Consider the following 19,619-nt stretch of genomic DNA (forward strand, 5'->3'; position numbering starts at 1 on the left):
GTTACTAAAGGCCATGGAATTCTGGTTGACCCAAAAGAACACGTGACCAGTTAAGTCTACAAAGGGGCCCCAAGTGGGGACTAGGGGTGGTCACATGGTTGGGGTCCAGATCCTTCTCGAGGATTCTGGAAGGTGGTCGTGGCTAAGGGTGGAGCCAACCTCGCTGCAGAGAATATAAACCGGGTCCAAAGAGGGACAGGCGCTGTTGTTCATCCTGAAAGAACCCTTCGTCTACGTTCTCCGTTCAACGAGTCTGCAACACTTGGCCCTGGACACGAGCTGTGGTCCCGGTCCATAGGAGCTAGTTACGTTGTAATTAGTGTAGTTAGCCTGGTGGTCACCACCATAGGTTGTTATTCTGTTAAGGAGAAGTTACCCCGTGTTAAATAAATGTGATGCCTCCAAGTGTACGTCTGCGACTCAGTTGAACTCACTACAAGTACAGTACGTTATCGTACGTGAGGTGAGGAGGAAGGACAACAAACTAAACGCAAACATAGCTTCTAAAGAAGTGAGTTTTCAATCAAGTGTATTGCCCAGTGGCTTCCTAATATCAGAAGGGAGGGAATTTCAGATGGCAGCAGAAGCGAATCTGAAAGCGCGCAATGCAAACAACTGCAGGCCACCGTGTGCTCCCTGCTGCCAAAGAACACAATTTGATTAAGCCGTTTCCGCTCGTTATGCGAACATTTGCTAATTTTGCAAAAAAAATGGGTTAAATTAATATTGCTTGTTATAGCATATTCTTGTAGAAAGAACGCTGGTTAAGTCAGACCGGCCTGTATATGTACAGTATAAATATTTATTTTTCAGCAATGCAATACACACAGCTCAATACACAAAGAGTTAAATGTATACATATTTCAAACTAAAGAATGGGTCACTTGGGTTTACAAACATGATGTACAAAACTCGTTATAGTCTCATGCTCTGCATGCTGTTGTAAATGCACGTGGTGCATACTCACTGACCAGATGCTTCATTATTATTGATACTAATTAAAAATGTTAAATCAATAAAAAATGTCATTAATTTCTCACGTTAAACAAATATAGAAAGGCGTTTATCCAGCGGTAGAGAGACAATGGCTGCTGATGATGATGTAACGTGCCGCTCATTTTGAAGGACTCCTAAGAGACAATGTAGGTGGAGATTCAAAGACATAGGAAGGTGGCTGTACAGACACCTTTGCCACTGCTGTCCTGTATAAGTGATTTATTTAACATAATGAACATCACAGTAAAACTGACGCTGCCTCATGTGTGTACTTTAAGTTTTGGCTTCCCCACACAAACACACTACCTCCGCAAAAGGTTTTGTTTACTAGACAACCTCAGAGCACCCTCTACCCATAAACTGAGAGCATGGGAGTGCCCACTACTTAGGGACCACCCAAGATCAAACCTGGCTCCCACCCTCTAATCGTCATTCAACTAGAGGTGACGCTATCCCGATCATTGCACATTACAGCGCAATTCGCCGTCTGCATAGCATCACGGTGGTCGAGGCAGTGAGCGCGTGGTTTCACGCAGCTGCTAAATTTGCTAAAACTGTGTGGTGTTTTGAATTAGGTTTACATTTTTTTTACGTAGTGTTGTGTTCAAATGAATGTTCATATGCTTGCACTGAAGAGTATTTTGAGATGCCTAAGGTGTTTCGATGCTATTTAATATATTTTCATACATTTCAATACCAATTTTAAGCTTACATTACAATTTAAATAACTCAATATATTCACAATCAGGTACCTAAAGTCGCAATTTTACCTAACCGAGACCTCTCAGATTTTTGTAGCAGAATTTTATTTTAATTTTTATTATTATTATTCTTTCCCATACCTCGCTAAAATTACATGACTATGCTTACAGGTGACACGTGGTTTGTTTTCATTTTCTTCAGGTGACTGCATTTGTCGTGATGGCATCAAAAGATCCTGCATATGAGATTATTAGAACCAACAAAGTGAATCTGCAGAAATACCTCCAGGCGACGTCTTCAGAAGTGCTTGACCATTCCTATCAAACAGAGATAGTCCTGGACAGTGAATATGCGTCCCTCAAAAGCGAGAATGACCCCATTGCACGAACACGGCACCTGGTTGACCTGGTGCTCGACAAGGGAGAAGATTTGTGCATGAGATTCCTTAAAGATGTGCTGGTGCCACTGAGATCCGAGATCCCCCTCTTGGATCAGTGGATATCACAGCATGAGCAGGAACTCATCGTGATGGGTGTTGATCTGAGCAGAACTGCGGGTAAAGCCATCCCTGGAGCAGCTTCTCGTGAGTGATGCTAAACTTCACATAGCCATTCACATGTCTCTGACAAGTTTAGGTGAAGGAATTGCTTTGAACTGAGATTCTCATTTAATATTAGCAAACTGCACCACCCTTGCATGACAACATTCCTCTCAGAAGGAGGACATTTATATTACATTCCATAGCAAGGAAACTACAATTTATCAGCAATTGGGAGGAAAGGATAAATGGATAATGAAAATTAGTGTAAATATCAAAAACTTACATCCACACTGGACCCCAACATTCATTAATTCGTAATATCCCACACCTCTCTTTCCTTGTAAAAGATGTAAACATGGTGATTTTCTACCTCCTCTTCAGACACAGACACATTGTATTTAAGCTGGAATAATGTAATGACCTATGAAGCTCTCTTTCAAGTGTCAAGCCCAAGATGTTTGGCAAAGGCAGCAAACCCATCTGCTGCCATGATCTCCATGACTTGGTACAATCTGGATTCCACCAAGGCCATGTCATTGAAACTGTTCCCCTATGCAGGGTGAATGACCACTTCTATTAAACTATGGATGCTGCTTCTAGTTCTTGACCTTTGGGCTGCTTTTGACACCACACACCACTCCATCCTCTTGAATCTTCATGGCGATGCAGGTGTTGTCTGACAAACTTATGTCCTGGTTCTGCTTCAACTCCTGGAATTGATTCATATTTTTCCATGCAAGCACTGTCTTCTGTTCAGAAACCCTAATTTATTGGTGTTCCACATGGCGCAGTCCTGTGTCATCTTTTATTCTCAGTACAATCTCCTCGTTTTGAGAAAAAAATATGTTTTTATTATCGACTATCACTGCTATTTCTAAAGACACCCAGCCTTATATTGCCATTGACTCATATAACGGAACCTACTTTCCTCTTACACCCTGACTTGCATTGGTTATAACTTCCTCCAAATAAAATGTCAATATTTAAGCCCTCATCGTTTGTAAAAAGTCCACTCTAACTCATGACTCCAAGTATTTTATTATGGAGAGATTACGGAGACATAAAAATAACGCCATCAAAGTTATGAGCCATTGAGTTTGATGTTACCTTGAAAAGCTGTGATGAAAGATGTCGAGCAAATCTGTCATTAGGGAAATCTCCACTCTCCCCAATCTAGGGGATGCCACAGTGCTTGCTGATGATGCAGTAGCCAGGTTAGTTGAAGTTCAAGTGAACCTACGATGCATCACGTGGGATGCTATGAGTTATGTGATTAATGTGGTTGTTATTCTAGAGGTGCAAGCACAATGGCAGAGCCAGGATTTTCAGGTAGGGGGGTCACTCCTCCAGCAATAAAACAATGATAGGAGTTATTAAATAAGGACTTGTCCCTTGCTTTTTATTCGACGCGTGTGCGGCGATGGCGCAGCCAAGGATCGAGGGTCGAATTCGAACCGTGTGTGATCGGCATCGCGCTCGCTGAAGGTGAATGCCTTCAGGGAAGTCGTATACTGTATACGCAACTGCACACACTTATGTGAATGACTTATAACCGCTTTGCCGTTACTTATTGCCAATTATGGACTCAGACTCTTGTCCTATCATCTCATAGAGTCTCTGGCACATAGTAATATGCTACACAGTGGCAGTGGCGGTCGCAAAATGCCGATTTATCGATCGAAATTAAGGATTTCGATCGGATCATTGGGGAGGCACGTGCCACCCCACACCCCCCAACTGGCTCCGCCAGTGTGCAATCACTGCATCTTCTCTGCCTGCAGAGGACCGTGCCTGGTGTACTGCACTCCACCACAGTGTAGCCCCGGTGCTACGTGATGTAGGCCAGCTTGAGATGGGAGAGGAAACACAGCCCCAATACCAGTGAAATATAAAAAGTAAAATTCAACATTCTAAACAACAAAAATCAATAATTGTAGGACGAGGCAGGATTGAAATTTACACCCAAATTGTATTAGTTTTTGATAATGCTGATGTAAATCGTAATGCTAAATGTGGTGGTACTTTCTTTTTCACAGGCAAAACAAACGAGACAAGTGGTTGGAACATTTTTGTCATGATAAAAAAATTACTTTACAAAGGTACAGTGTTTATAAAACTTGCATTTGTAGAATACACATCGTGAAAACTTCCACGCAATAATTCGTGATGTACATGATGTTGCTGCATTATCCATAGTGAACGAATTCGCTACGCTTTTTTAATTACTTAGTTTATTTTAATAATATTTTTCTGCTATAGGAATGTTTTTTAGTATAAATGAAACGAATTTGTTTGTTAAATCATTTCTGTTTAATTTAGATAACCCTGGTGAGGATTACAGAGAATTCTTGCTGAAGCTGACATCATTAACACGAGACTACGACGCACGACCTGGAGAACCTGCAGTGTTTTTGCGAGATAGGATGGTGAAGCCAATTCTGGTTCCCTACTACCACCAGCAGGAAACCAAGGAGCACGAGTTACTAGCGAGAGGCAAGCAGCACGAGGAGCTGATGAAGAGAGCACAGAGAGAAGGGATTACTTACAAGAAGCTCTTTGATCCCATTGATTCCATTGGAAAAAAAACCCACCCCCGACTGGTTATTGTAGTGGGGACTCCAGGCAGCGGTAAAACCATGTTGAGCAAATTCATTGTGCACAGCCTTCTGTCAGGTGAGAGAGTGTTTGCACAACGCTTTGAGCACATTGTGCTCATAAGGTTCAGGGAGATAAATGATGTTGGAGAAGTGTCACTCGCAGAGCTGTTTTCTGTGATGCACTCATGTTTGGGAAACAAAGTGGATGAGGTTTTCGCAAAACAAGACAGAACCCTGTTTGTTATGGATGGGTTGGACGAGTTTGGAAAGCCCCTTCAGTATGCCAATGCTTGCACTGATCCACATAAGACGGCAACAGTAGAAACCATCATTGCTGCCCTAGTGAATGGAAATCTCTTGCCCAAGGCCTCTCTCTTGATAACGACCAGACCCATTGCCATGGAGCAGCTGAGTGAAGTGAATGTTGATCGAGCTGTTGAAATCACTGGGTTTTCCAACAAAGATAAAATATCATTCTTTAACAAATTTTACCAAGATAGGAGTCTAGCAGAAAGGGCACTCAAGCTCCTGCAGGAAAATGAAACAGTGAATACATTGTGCCAGAACCCTTCATTCTGCCATATAGCAGCCATTACACTGAAGGAATATTTACAGAAGTCTGATTATTCTGAGATTATCCTCAAGTCAATGACCGACCTCTTCACACAATACGTGTTTGGGCTAATAGTGCACCATGGACGTGGCAGCTGCGGAGCCAAGGAAATTGTTTCGCCTCTTGCCAATATGGCTCTGAAGGGGGTTCAGCAAAACATCCAGGTGTTCAGCCAAAAATATCTAGAAGAGTGTGTTAGTTCTTCTGAACTAGGCAGTACATTCATCAACAAAGTGTTCACATGCAAGGGCATTAAACAAGGGAGTTGTTATTCATTTTCACACTTGACAATGCAGGAATTCTTCGCAGCTATAGCCGTGCATCTGTCACATTCAACATGGCCAGTGAGTGACGTCATCAAGGCTATTGAGGACAGCAAAGATGGGAGGTTTGACGTGTTTCAGAGGTTTTTTTGTGGACTTGCATCAAGCACTCCATGGAAGTTCTTTGAGGGTATCTTGGATCCTCCATCTGCTGATTCTCAAAAGGAAATAATCGAGTGGCTCAATCGCAGCATGGTGACTCAGAAGTATAACAATCACAGGCTCATCAGTCTCCTGCACTGCGTCTACGAGCTGCACGACCGCAAGTCCCTGAGTGATGCCACTCGGTCCATGACTAAGATAGACCTGTCAGGCACAAGGCTGTCCCTGCCAGACTGCACTGCCATCTCCTGGATCCTGCTGCAGCGAGAAGAACCTGTGAATACACTTTACCTGTTAGGCTGCGGCATTGGCACCGATAAAATGAAGAGGCTTCAGCCTGGACTGCAAAGATGTAAACATCTAGTGTAAGACTTGCACACCTCGCATTCACTACTTCTCAAATTGTGCGTGCATGTGTATATGTGGGTGTGATAGCAACTCCTGGTGGGGAGCGATAGTGTAGCGGTTAGCGCGCTGCGCTGTGAACCTGGCGACCCAGGTTCGATTCCCGCTCACGGCCAACACCAGTGACGATTATCTGAACCGGTCCCGGGCCTCCCCTAGGTCGACTCAGCCTCAAATGAGTACCTGGTGCGGTGTGTAAACATCGCCACTGGGGAGACAAAGGCGGTCGGGCGTGGTGCTGGCCGCCCACCCCCTCGAGTACCGTTTCGGCCTTCATAGGTGCTCGCTAACAGCACTTGCCCCTACAGTCTGTTAAGGCTATATGGGGGATCTTTGTCTTTGTGATAGCAACTCCTCTTCAAATGAGTACCAGGTGCAGTGTGTAAAACATTACTACTCAGGAGACAACGGCAGCCGGGCGTGATTCTGGTCACCCACCCCATCATATGCCATGCCGGCCTTCATAGGTGCTCCCTAACAGCACTTGCCCCAGCAGCCTGTTAAGGCTATATGGTGGATATTTGTCTATAATAATCCTCACTTAGTTACTGTGCATGCACAGAGTGCAATGTAACCCCTTACTTGCGTAAACACTCGGACATGCATCGCCGACGCATGAGCACAACTTTTGACAAAATATTTCCCCTCGCCACTGCAATAATTGTCTTCACTCCTCACTTCACTCCTCTCCCCGCATGCCACGCTCTCCACTCCCCTGATACCTCCCATTAACCCCCCAATCTCCTCCTGCCTTCACTTTTCCCATCCCTTCACTCTTCTCCCCCCATACTCACGCCCACTCATCCATTGAGGGATAATGTTTGGTGAGTGAATGCGTGCCTGCTTTAGTTGGTTAGTGACTTGGTGGGTGGATCGATGAGTGAGTATGTTGAGTTAGGTGAGGATGTGAGTGAGTAGGTGGGTCAGTGGTGTGTGAGTGGTTTGGTAAATGAGTGAATTAGTGTGAGTGGGCGAGTAAATATATAGTGAGTAGATGGATCCACAGTGAATGCTGCACTCACTGTACATTAAAGTACAAAAGGAAGAAAAGTTATCCATATGCATGGCTGCTGTAACGCTTTCCATCATCTTCAGCAACATTTAATTAGCGATAATGATAGCCCTCATACTATGTGCAGGAAGTGAGGTAACTGTAGGCCACACTGCTATTGGCTCTGCAGTGGAGAGTGAGGGTCATGGATTGATCCACGTGGCCGATTCAAGCCCCTGGTTCACAGTGGATCATGGTCAGTGATGGTGCCCCCACTACAGAGACAACTGATACGTAATGGGTGTCATTCTTAGTTGTAAAGCATTAAAGAGACAAAGATCCCCCAAGTAGCCCATATAAACTGGTGGGGAAAGTGCAGCTCGTGACAGAGAACAAGCACACTACTACAATGCACTTCAGAGCACAAAGACAATCTCCCTGTGGAGCCTGCACACACTTTTGAGGCAAGTGCTGATCGCACTTCCCTGACCAGCACCGTCCTTGTCTGTTTTTCTGTCCCCTTTGCTGATATTTACACACCATACCAGGGTACTCATTTAAGGCTGAGTCACCATAGAGGAGTTCCAGGGCCAGATTTTTTATCACTCACCACAGATGTTGTTACCAGATATTGAACCCAGGTCACTTAGTAATGGAATGGTGCCAACGACTTTCTCACCATTTCCATAAACGTGTAGTGCCGTGAATTCACTCGGAAGACAACCGTCTCTTTTTCCGCCGTCACTTTTATTCCATCGTTCCGTACACACAGTAATTCTCTCCGTGCTCCGCCAACTCGGACACTCCGATTTACTTCAGCATCGTCCGTGCATCCCCTTCCACACACAGTGTTCCGTCCTCTATCTCCACACACACAGTGTCTTCCCTTCCACACACAGTGGTTCGTCTTCTATCTCCTCACACACAGTATCGCCGCTATCTCTTCACACGCAGTGACTTCCCTTCCACACACAGTGGTTTTTCTTCTATCTGTTCACACACAGTATCCTGTCTGTCTATTCACACACAGTGACTCCATCAATCTATTCACACACAGTGACTCCATCTATCTATTCACACACAGTGACTCTATCTATCTCCGCTAACGCTAACTCTCCCTATCGCTATTTACTGTCTTTGGGGTTCGGCACTCTATCTATTCTTCCCTAACATTTCCAGCTGTCTTCTTCGTATCCCTTCACCTCTCGCCAACAACTGCCCAGCAACAACTCTCCAGCAACAACTCTCTCTCCGTTCAAATCACCTCGCGTTTTATCCCCTTTCGCATTAGCCTTAATTAATTGCCACGTGGCTCGCTGGCCGTTTTCCACCAGCTCGCACCTGTCCCCTCTGTCAGACATCCAGCCGCCACCACTTAACACTAACAGCCTCTCGACCAATCACAGCCCTCGTGCCACGACTCCCTTAATTACTTCGGGTTGTTTACTCCACCTGTGACTCGACCACCTGTTTGACCTCATGTGACCCGTTCTCCTTGTCTGTCTGTATGTACTGTATGTGGCCAATTCCTATGCGTATTGTTTACTCCACTACATCACCCCCCCCCCCCCCCATGATGAAAGAACCTAGCCGTCCCCGGCTACGATATACTCGAATTGGAGTAGTGGAGTGAAGCAGACGGAACGATGACAACATATATACTTAACGCATTTGCAATACACAACCATTTTGTACAATCACACAACGACACGTACACAACACCTTTATACAGAATTCCCAACCCCCAAAGTCAATGTATTGTATTCCTCCTGGAACGGGTTCCCGCTGCCGGTCCATCTCCCCTGCACGGGATACCCTGCGGTAAGGGAGGCCCTCGCTCGTCTTGCCAATGAACCCTGCGCCCATCCCTGTCCCAGCGACAATCAGCTGGCGGGGCTGTCCGTCGTTCACGGTCGGGACGGCCATTGGTCCGGATCTGTGGCCGTTCAATCGGCGTCCGGTCGGTAACCCTGCCCAAAAAGGGCGATCCTGCAGGCACACGGGGCAGATCTCTGGCACACGCGCACTTGTGACCTCCCCACAGGTTCGTCGGACACATCCAATACAGGCCGCTCTCGGATGGGGCATGATGCATCATATGGTAACACAAATTTCTTCAGGCGCAACGGGTGAACAAACCATGTCCGACGACCGAATTTTATTCGCACACTCTGATCCCGTAAAACCTCCACAATATCAATGGGCCCCTGCCAGGGGCGGTGAAACTTCGGGGACGTTCCCACCGGCACCATGGGGCAGTGCAACCAGGCTTTATCTCCAACACTCCACGGCTCTCATGGTCGCTGCCTGCCGAACAATCTTTCGTTAGCGGCTTGTCGTCGTGCCGTATTTTGCAATGCAGCCTCTCGGGCTTCCCTTAGACGGTCCAAAGCCACCTGCATCGGAGCAGGCACCGTCGTAGATTTCTCCCGTTTTCGAATCCCCAATTTTACAATAGCTGGCGCTTCCGGTTCCCGTCCATACATCAGAAAAAATGGCGAGTACCCCATTGAGGCATGCGGGGCCAATCTATACGTGGCCAGCGTCGCTGCAACATGCAGATCCCAATCATCTTGAGTGGTGTTTACTTGGTGACAAAGCATGGACGTCAGCGTCCTATGCAGCCGCTCGACCATCCCGTCAGTCTGCAGGTGGTACGGGGACGTCCGGATCTTTTTGGTCCCCAGCGAGTCACACAGGTCCTTAATCAATTTCGATGAAAAATTTCTGCCTTGGTCAGTAAGCAAATGTTCCGGGGCCCCCTTATCTAATACGTATCCTTTTAAGAAAGCCTCAGCGATCGACGGCGCTGACTGGTCTACTAGCGGTCATGCCATCGGCCAACGAGTTAAGTATTCCACCCCGACGAGCAAATATCTGTGCCCTCGGGTGACGGGGAACAGACCCAAAATATCTAGTGCCACAATTTCGTTCACTCTTGAAACTTGAATCGATTGCAAAGGGACACGATATAGCCGTGCCGGCGCTTTCCTCCGTGCACATTCCTGGCACGCTTTTACATGCTGTTTCACATCGTTAAACATTCACGGCCAGTAAAATTCACTCCCCACCGTCAACGCGGTCTTCTTCTCCCCCAGATGCATCAATTTCTCATGTATCTCGTTAATTAGTTTCCCCCGCAACACCTTCGGGACAACAATACAAATTTTTTGTGCTTCCACATCCCAGCGAACAAGCAACCCCTCCTTTAACATCAAAAATGGGCGATCCTCCGATCCCCTTGAACGAGAGGCATGCAGCCTCATCCTGGTCAGCGAGGAATCTTCCACCTGCAGTTGCTTCCACTGCTTCAATGACAACCCCAACAGTCCAATTTCTGCTCCAAGGATTATCCCTGGCACCCCCGGACCCACTGCAGCGACCGTTTGCGGAACCTCCTGCAGCGGCGGGCCGCAACGCAGCGAGCCCTCTGTGCACCGACACGTCTCAGCCGGTCGCGGCAACCTCGACAAAGCATCCGCATTTACATGGTGCGTTCCTTTCCTATGCTGGATCGTGAAAGAGTACTCCTGGAGGGTCTCAATCCAGCGAGCCATTTACCCCGACGGCTGATCCACGCGCAGCGAGTACTGTAGCGCCGCGTGATCAGTGCGGATCAAAAATTCCCTGCCGTATAGATGCGGTCGGTACTGGCGCACAAAATGGACAATCGCCAATAATTCCCTACGCGTCACACAGTATTTTTGCTCCGCCGGCGATAACACCCGGCTGCCATATGCCACCACTCTCTCGACGCCATCAACCATTTGTGACAAAACCGCGCCTATGCCCGTATCACAGGCATCCGTGTCAAGTATAAATCGCTTTGTAAAATCCGGGTATCCCAATGGCGGTGCGTCCGCCAGTGCGGCCCGCAACGCTTCAAACGATTTTTGTTCAGCAATCCCCATTGAAACTTCACACCTTTCCCGGTCAGCGTATGCAATGGTCGAGCAATCGTGGCAAAATCCTTAACGAACCGCCGATAATACGACGCAAAGCCCACAAAGCTACGCAATTCCCCTGCTGTTCTCGGCACTGGCCATGTACGCACACAACTCGTCTTTTCCGGATCAGTGGCCACTCCTGACGCGCTAACGACATGCCCCAAATACTTCACCGATCTGTGGTTTAAATTTCAATCCAGCGCGCCGCACTCTGCCAAAAACGGTGCGCAGCCGTTGCAAATGTTCATCGAAATTCCTACTGAAAACAATCACATCATCTAAATATATCAAGCATGGCTTCCACTGCAGGCCCGACAACACGAGTTCCATTAATCGCTGGAAGGTCGCCGGCGCTGAGTGGAGTCCCATTGGGAGCACGTTAAATTGATACAATCCTTGTGTCCGAAATGCCGTTTTAGGTCTTGACTCTTTATCCAGGGGCAATTGCCAAAAGCCCGACAACAAATCGAGGGTCGAAAAGATTCTGGCGCCAGACAGGGCGTCCAGTGAATCATCAATTCGTGGAAGCGGGTACGCTTCCGCCACCGAAACTTTATTCAATTTCCGATAGTCAACACAAAATCGCATGGTTCCGTCACGTTTTTTAACGAGGACAATAGGGGCTCCCCACGGGCTGGATGATGGGACGATAAAATCCTGCTCTAGCATTTCACCAACAGATCGCCAAATACATTATTTCTCAAGAGGACCTACACGATGCGAATTTAGCCTGATCGGAGGTGCGTTCCCCGTGTCAATACGATGCTGCAACAACGTCGTTCGACCCACGTCATATTTCCCTGAACTGAACACATCCTTAAATTCCACTAGCAACGCATGCAAACTCGACCGTTGCACAGGCGATAACTCTGGGTTTTGTTTGTAAAGATCCCTTAACCATTCCGGATCGTCCTCCTCCCTTGACAACATTTCATCCTGTCCCGTAGCAAAACATGTTTTTGTTTCTGGACCCGGCGCACCCGTTGCGTGCGCCAACGTAGTGCCCCCTTGAATAACAACCTCTTCGTGCCCCGCGTTTACAATTTGAATGAAGGGATCACAATAAGTTGGTATTATGGCCAAAGCTCCTTCTACGGTGGGCATTCTCGACACAGCATTTGAGGGTGTCAACAGCACTCCCTCCTGTAGCTCATCCCAAGGCAATTCCTTCTATAACCGTAGCGGTACCAATATTTATGATGCAGGCGGGACGCGCACGGTGCGGCTCACCACGGCCCGCACCACAGCGTTCGCCACAAATTTCGAAGGCGTCCCCAAAAATTTCATACATTTCCCCGACGGTAATTCCAAACAACCTTTTTCCACTGAAATCTTAATTGGCATCTTTTGCAAAAAATCCGTGCCCAACAAACACGGTACCACCATGTTTCTATTGCTGGTTTGAATTTTAAGTTTATTTCATGAGTTATTTACTTTAGTTACTGTGTGTTTATGTAGGTGTGTAGACGAGGAGCGGTAGTGTAGCGGGTAGCGCTACGCTGGGCTATGAACCCGGCGTCCTGGGTTCGCTTCCCGCTCACGGCCAACACCGGTGACGATTATCTGAACCGGACCTGGGCCTCCCTCTAGGTCGACTCAGCCTCAAATGAGGACCTGGTGCGGTGTGTAAACATCGCCACTAAGGAGACAAAGGCGGTCGGGTGTGGTGCAGGCCACCCACCCCCTCGTGTGCTGTTACGACCTTCATCGGTATTCACTAACAGCACTTGCCCCTACAGCCTTAAGGCTATACGGGGGATCTTTGTATTTTTGTAGACGAGGTCTTGCAAAACAAGACCCTTATAAACACAAACATGTTTCAGATTATAAAGGTAAATTACAGTATAAATGAATGGATGATTGTGAGTTAATTGATATTTGTGAATGCCACCTATTATATATAAAATGTCTAACAAGCATTAAACAATCAGCATCTTTGCTCATGACGGTGTGTGCTGTGGTCACGTGCACCCCCATTGTGAGTGTCCCTCACCGCGTGTTTGACTCCGCGGTTCCCGTGGGCTCAGTGAGTCAGCGCTGTCCCTTCTCCCGTCCACCCGGGTTTAGGCTGGGTGACAACAAGATCAGAGACAGCGGACTCCAGCTCATAGCGGACGGGATGTTGGGGAGAGAAGGGAGTTTGGAGACGTTAGCGTGAGTAATGTCCAGATGCACACACACATACAGACACAAAACACAAAGATACTCAGTATAACATAATAATGTTGTATTTAACGTCTATTATATCTTTCTGTTTTTATGCATTCGTCAAATAAGTTATTAGCTACACTTATTACAGCACTTTTAACCACTTAACAATACAATTACAATTGTCACATTACCTACTCTAACCAATGATATTGTTTCAAACTATATTATGTTAATACAGTAGATCATCGATTATCCGGCAGCCGGATTAAAAAAAAAAACACCAGATAATCGCATCATTATTTAAAATGGCTTATTTTTGCATATTCTTAAATAAGATTATATTTTTAGGTGCTCTATATATTTAGTGTTATTAAATAGTTTGCGATATAAAAATCACTTAACTAAATATACAAAGACAAAATGAATATTCTGCTGTAAAATGTGACTATTTACTGTACCGCACTCACCACTCCAATATCGAAGACTCTGCATGGGGTGATGTGCGTACTACGCTCTTGTTCAACAACTTGTGTTAGGCATCGACTTGTGTTTGACATCAACTTGTGTTTGACATCAACTTGTGTTTGACAACGACTTGTGTTTGACAACAATTTGTGTTTGAAAACAATTTGTGTTTGACAACTTGTGTTTGACAACAACAACTTGTGTTTGACAATCGTCAGACTGATTCAGATCGGTGCTCTGGCGAACGCCGAATTGCACACAATTTTCAGCGGATCGCGCTGTATATTTTCTGTTTCTATGACTAGTTATTAGTCATGAAAAATGTTTATAAGTGCAGTATTTTCATCGTTTAAGTTGTTGTATGTAGTGTATAATGTACTGTATATATTATTTGACGCGGAAATGGGAGGATGTTCTGAGGAAATTAGGAATGAGAGGATACGGGAAGAGTTGTAGTGGAAATGCCGATATGCAGGCCAGGTGCTAAGTTACCTTGTGCTCAGACAATTGTCACTGGGGGTGTCCTTTCAATTACATTGTGATGAGATGATCAATTAAACGCTTTCAGATGTAACCGCTTATAGGATGATGCAATATCGAAAATAAATCATGATTATTTGATCTATATATACATACACAGAGATTCTACAGAGAGCCTTTAGCAGACTTTTCGGTCATACACTGTTAGGGAACACCTAATGAAGGCCAGAACGGCACATGAGGGGTTGGGAGGCCAGCGCCACACTCAGCCAACTGATGTTTACCTACTATACCAGGTACTAATTTAAGGCTGAATTGACCTAGGTGAGGTCCACGGCCGTTTTAGATATTCATCAATGAAGTTAGCCGTGAGCGGCAATCGAACCAGGTTTGTGGCTCACTGTGCTAACCACTGCACCACTACTTCCCACGTGCATACAACACAAATATGCATGCACTAAGATACATATGTACAAACACGCATAGAGATGGACAAATGCAAATATACACATAGTAGACATTCACACACATCACATTAAACCCAAAAACCTAAACAGCAGTTGCTATTTGCAAGCTCCTGTTAAAGTTGACATGAGGTTCATTTGTGCACAGTCTCCACAAACACGACCCTCAACCACTGTCCCATCAACCACCACCACCCCTCATCACTCCTCCTCACCCCTCACAATCCCCCACTCTGTGCCCAGACCCTCCACCCATCCCCTCTGCCCCCACTAACAGTCTCTTCTCTCCCTGCAGCCTGTATCAGTGCTCACTGACGGACAAGTCGGGTTCCTCTCTCAGTGTCATCCTCAAGGCCAACACAGGTTTGAAGAGTCTCGGGTAAGCTCTGCTGTTCGTTTCTCACATGCGCTCTGTGCACGAACTGTGCTAATTATTGGTGCAACGCGTTGTGAAGTAAACATTTAAATGTGAATACATTTAATCTTGCTGTCCTGCTTAATCGAGTTCACTTTAAAAATGTTTTACTGTAATCTTAACATATTTGTTTAGTTTAACACATAGGTTAAAGCAATATTCATATTCACAACATATTGTTAGCAGATATATTAATTGAAAACATCTCCCTGTGTTCTCGATGGAAATGTACTTCACTTGTGTGTGATCCTCTGTGGCAACTTTGTGTTTTTATAAACGCAAACACTTTTCATATTATAAAGTACAATGCAGAATAACTGAATGGATGATTGTGAGTAAACTGATATTTGTGAATGCCACCTATTATATATAAAATGTCTAACACAGAAGCATTAAACAATGAGCATCTTTGCTCATGAACGTGCGTGCTCTGGTCACATGCACCGCCATTGTGAGTATCCCTAACTCACCGCGTGTTTGACTCCGCGGTTCCCGTGGGCTCAGTGAGTCAGCGCTGTCCCTTCTCCCGTCCACCCGGGTTTAGGCTGAGTCAGAACGAGATCGGAGACAGCGGCCTCCGACTTTTAGCGGACGGGATGTTGGGGAGAGAAGGGAGTTTGGAGAAGTTAGAGTGAGTAATGTCCTGATGCACACACACTAATATAAGTACACCTTAACAAATATATACACACAGACAGACACAAAACACCAAGATACTCAGTATAGCATGATAATGTTGTATATTTAACGTCGATTATAACTTTATTTTAATGCACTCATCAATTAAGTTATTAACCACACTTATTACAGCACTTTTAACCACTATTAATTAACAATACAATTACAATTGTCACATTACCTACTCTAACCAATTATATTGTTTTAAATTATATTATGTTAATACATTAGATCATCGATTATCCGGCAGCCGGATTTTCAAAAACGCCAGGTAATCGCATCATTATTTAAAATGACTTATTTTTGCATATTCTTAAATACGATTATATTTTTAGGTGTTCTGTATATATATTTAGTGTTATTAAATAGTTTGCGATCTAAAAATCGCTTAAATAAATATACAAAGACAAAATTAATATCCTGCTGTAAAAAGTGACTATTTACTCTTGTTGGTTCTTTCGGTAAAGTCACGTAGAATGGAATAAAAATAAAACTTAATAAAATAAAATTATCACGACGTTTCGGCCACAACATTTACTGTACCGCACTCACCACTCCAATATCAAAGAATCTGCATGGGGTGATGTGTGTACTATGCTCTTGTTAAACAACTTGTGTTTGACAACAACTTGTGTTTGACAACAACAACTTGTGTTTGTCAATAGTTGGACTGATGCAGCCTTCAGACCGGTGCTCTGGTGAATGCCGAATTGCACTCAATTTTCGCAAGATCGCACTTCATACTTTCTGTTTCTATGACTGTAGTTATTAGTCATGGAACATTTATATAGTGCAGTATTTTCATTATGTAATAATAGGGTTTTTTCCCCTTTTTTCTGGCAACAAAACTGAAACCTTATTACAAGGATTCATGTCTGCATTAACCACAATACCTGCAGTCAAAATGCAAAAAAAAACTATGATAATATTTGCATTGTCTTTGAAACTGATTGGTCCACACCAAGGGACTTCCCTTCAGTTTCAAGGACAATGCATATATTATCATAGTATTTTTTTGTTTGCATTTTGACTGCAGGTATTGTGGTTAATGCAGACATGAATCCTTGTAATAAGGTGTCAGTTTTGTTGCCAGAAAAAGGGGAAAAATCCTATTATTACATTTTGATACTGGCAAAGGAGGTCTAATGATGAAGTATTTTCATTGTTTAAGTTATTGTATGTAGTGTGTAATGAACTATATATATTGTTTGACACTGAAATAATGCATAGCTGCTTGTTTTGTCACACACTTTGTGCCGATCGCCAGACTGGTTCAGCCTTTGGAGCGGTTTTATCGGTTTCACCGGATGTTGGAACCCAGATAGGCACGCTCTGAATATAATCAATGATCATCTGTATTTAACGTCATAGATTACAATTAAGAATTTTATATAATGAACGGCTGCAATCTTGACATTAATTGCCCACCCATACGTTTACATTAATTGCCCACCCATACGTTTACATTAATAACACCACAACCTAACTCTTATTAAAGCCATAAATCACCAATGGCTCTTACACGCCAACCCTATACATTTGAACATTATTTGATCCTTACCCAATATACAGTTTAAACCAGCCTTGGCCTCGTAATGGGTAGCGTGGACATCTGTAAAAGAGAGCTCTTTAGCTTTTCGGATTCTCCATTATTAATACATATTCAGATTTAGATTCTGGCTCCTCTGCCTGTATCTAGTGGCCTTTCATGAACAAATGCGATTTTTAATACAAAATATTGCAGATCTCGCCAAATGCGGTGGGTTACGTTCCTGTAAAATGCTGTGTTGGACGAAGCCGCATTAAACAATTCATAGACAAATAGGGTTGCGTTCCTGGGTCCGAAATGTTTACTCCCTCCCTCTGTTTAGCTGATTCTACGACATTTCCACCCTTATTGTACTTAAAGATGTTGAGTTGCTCTCCATTTCTTGTGAGTGTGTATACTTTTTATTGTCCAGTTTCACCCCACTCAGTGCCTCTTCTCTTCCTGTAGTCTGATACGCTGCTCACTGACGGACAAATCGATCCCAGCTTTCCATGAAATCATGATCACCAACAAAGCATTGAGGAAGCTCAGGTAAGTTATGATGCTCGTGTCTCCTACGTGCTATGATTGTTGCTACAGACAAAACAACTTAGATTCGTCAGTAACACTGTGGCCTTAGCAGGAGAAAATATGGAAAAGGCAACGTTTTGGAAATGGACCTTCACAGCATGTTTGTGTGCTATGAGAGCCGTTGCCAGAAGTGGAGTGAGTAGTGGAGTGTATTCCAGTGCATTTAATATTCTCTTTGGTTCTTTTGGTAAAGTCACGTAGAAAATAAAATCACATAATAATAGAATCGACGTTTTGATTGCAACACAAGCAACCATCATCAGAGAGAGCTGGACAACACAACAGCCAACACGCCACCAGGCTGACCCAGCTCCTCCAAATAATAAGAATATTCATTATCAGACCAATGAACATGACCAAACGACTGAGGAATGTGCCTGATCTTAAATCTGCAAGATAAACAGGGTTTAGCCTGGAGTGCTTAAATTTGTGACCACCGCACATAACCACAGGCGTTATAGGCAGCAGAGCTAAGTTGTGGGCAACAGACTGCAGTGTGCAGCACAATCCACCCTTGAACTATTCTACGATCCTAGATCTGCAGTCCCTGCCATCACAGACCTGCACTGACCCGCGTGGTGAAGTATGGTGAAGCAGCTCTAATAGCATGAGGAGACCTTCATCCAGAGTGGTTGTTGTGGGCTGCATGGGTCTCGAACGGTGCGGAGCTGCCCGAGTCTCCGTGTGAACCCGTGTCAGCGTGAGCCTCTCTCTGTGCTGCAGGGTGGAGTGCAATGACTTCAGTGAGGAGGGGAAGCAGGAGCTGAGGAGCAAATGGACTCCCAGAGAAGGCCTGCGTTTGTAGATTTAAGCGGAGAGGCGACACTGGCGCTGCAACAGATGGAGCTGTCCCACGCACGACTCGCACAGCAGCCCGGTGCATTTCACCTCAAGAGCTCCGATCACCGGCACCGACTCTGAGCCTGACTGAGACGACAATGAGCGGGGAGCTTTCTCTCTCTGTGAACCCCACACGAAGCCAAGGGAGAACGCGGCTCCAAGATTCTGATGAGCTTCGGATGGTGTAACTGTATTTATGAATGTGGTGTAGGAAAGCAATGTTGGGGTAGTGGGGGAGGGGTGGCAGGGGGAATGCGGAGGGTTGCAAGGCAGGGGGTGATTTTCAGTGGTCTGGCAGCTCACCTGTTACGTCACGTAGCTAAAAACATTTTCATAAATTTCGCATTTGTCACAATGCCATACACAGCATACAAATCATACAGCTAATATGTTTTGCTTATAACTTGCCCATTGCTTTCATCTTCATTATTGTGTCAACTCACGTTAAAATATCTTTTTTATTATTGTGTGAACTCACGTTCAAATACACCATTTTTTTTAAATATCACCTTCCTATTATTACATTACTTATCTTCACTTACAGCTTTCGTGACTGCAGGATTTCATATTCTTTGCTGCCCGGGTAAAACTGCATGGCCGGGAGTCGGACCCATTCCCTGTACACCTTCAGGTGCGACAGGCATGTCCTCCGGCTCCCACATTAATTTACATATATTTTTACCACGTACTTCCTGAAGCCTTATATCTGCTACAGCTACAATGGGAGCCTGATCAATGCCCAGGTGTGGTCAAGAGATAGCTCCCTTTTGCTCAACCATGTTACGTTTGC

The 19,619-nt window shown here is 45.0% G+C and overlaps 1 protein-coding gene across 5 annotated transcripts in view; it reads left to right on the forward strand.

Annotated features, from left to right (window-relative positions):
• The window catches only part of LOC116936847 (NACHT, LRR and PYD domains-containing protein 3-like), a 41,503-nt gene extending 22,166 nt beyond the window's left edge, over positions 1-19,337 (forward strand). For 4 of the 5 annotated variants that reach the window (XM_076059140.1, XM_076059142.1, XM_076059141.1 and 1 more), the window contains 8 exons: positions 1,900-2,281; positions 4,276-4,338; positions 4,559-6,239; positions 13,285-13,371; positions 15,073-15,156; positions 15,737-15,823; positions 17,867-17,950; positions 18,713-19,337. In XM_076059140.1, coding sequence (XP_075915255.1) covers positions 1,918-2,281; positions 4,276-4,338; positions 4,559-6,239; positions 13,285-13,371; positions 15,073-15,156; positions 15,737-15,823; positions 17,867-17,950; positions 18,713-18,794 — 2,532 coding nt within the window. In that variant the 5' untranslated portion in view covers positions 1,900-1,917 and the 3' untranslated portion in view covers positions 18,795-19,337. Of the gene's footprint in view, positions 1-1,899; positions 2,282-4,275; positions 4,339-4,558; positions 6,240-13,284; positions 13,372-15,072; positions 15,157-15,736; positions 15,824-17,866; positions 17,951-18,712 lie in introns of those variants that run through there. The other variant, XM_076059144.1, reaches the window with a different exon arrangement.
• Positions 19,338-19,619: the final 282 nt, after the last annotated feature.

The sequence above is a fragment of the Petromyzon marinus genome, assembly GCF_048934315.1.
Source record: "Petromyzon marinus isolate PM22_M1 ecotype Great Lakes invasive population chromosome 84 unlocalized genomic scaffold, UKy_Petmar_22M1.pri1.0 chr84_unloc.3, whole genome shotgun sequence".
Taxonomy (NCBI): domain Eukaryota; kingdom Metazoa; phylum Chordata; class Hyperoartia; order Petromyzontiformes; family Petromyzontidae; genus Petromyzon; species Petromyzon marinus.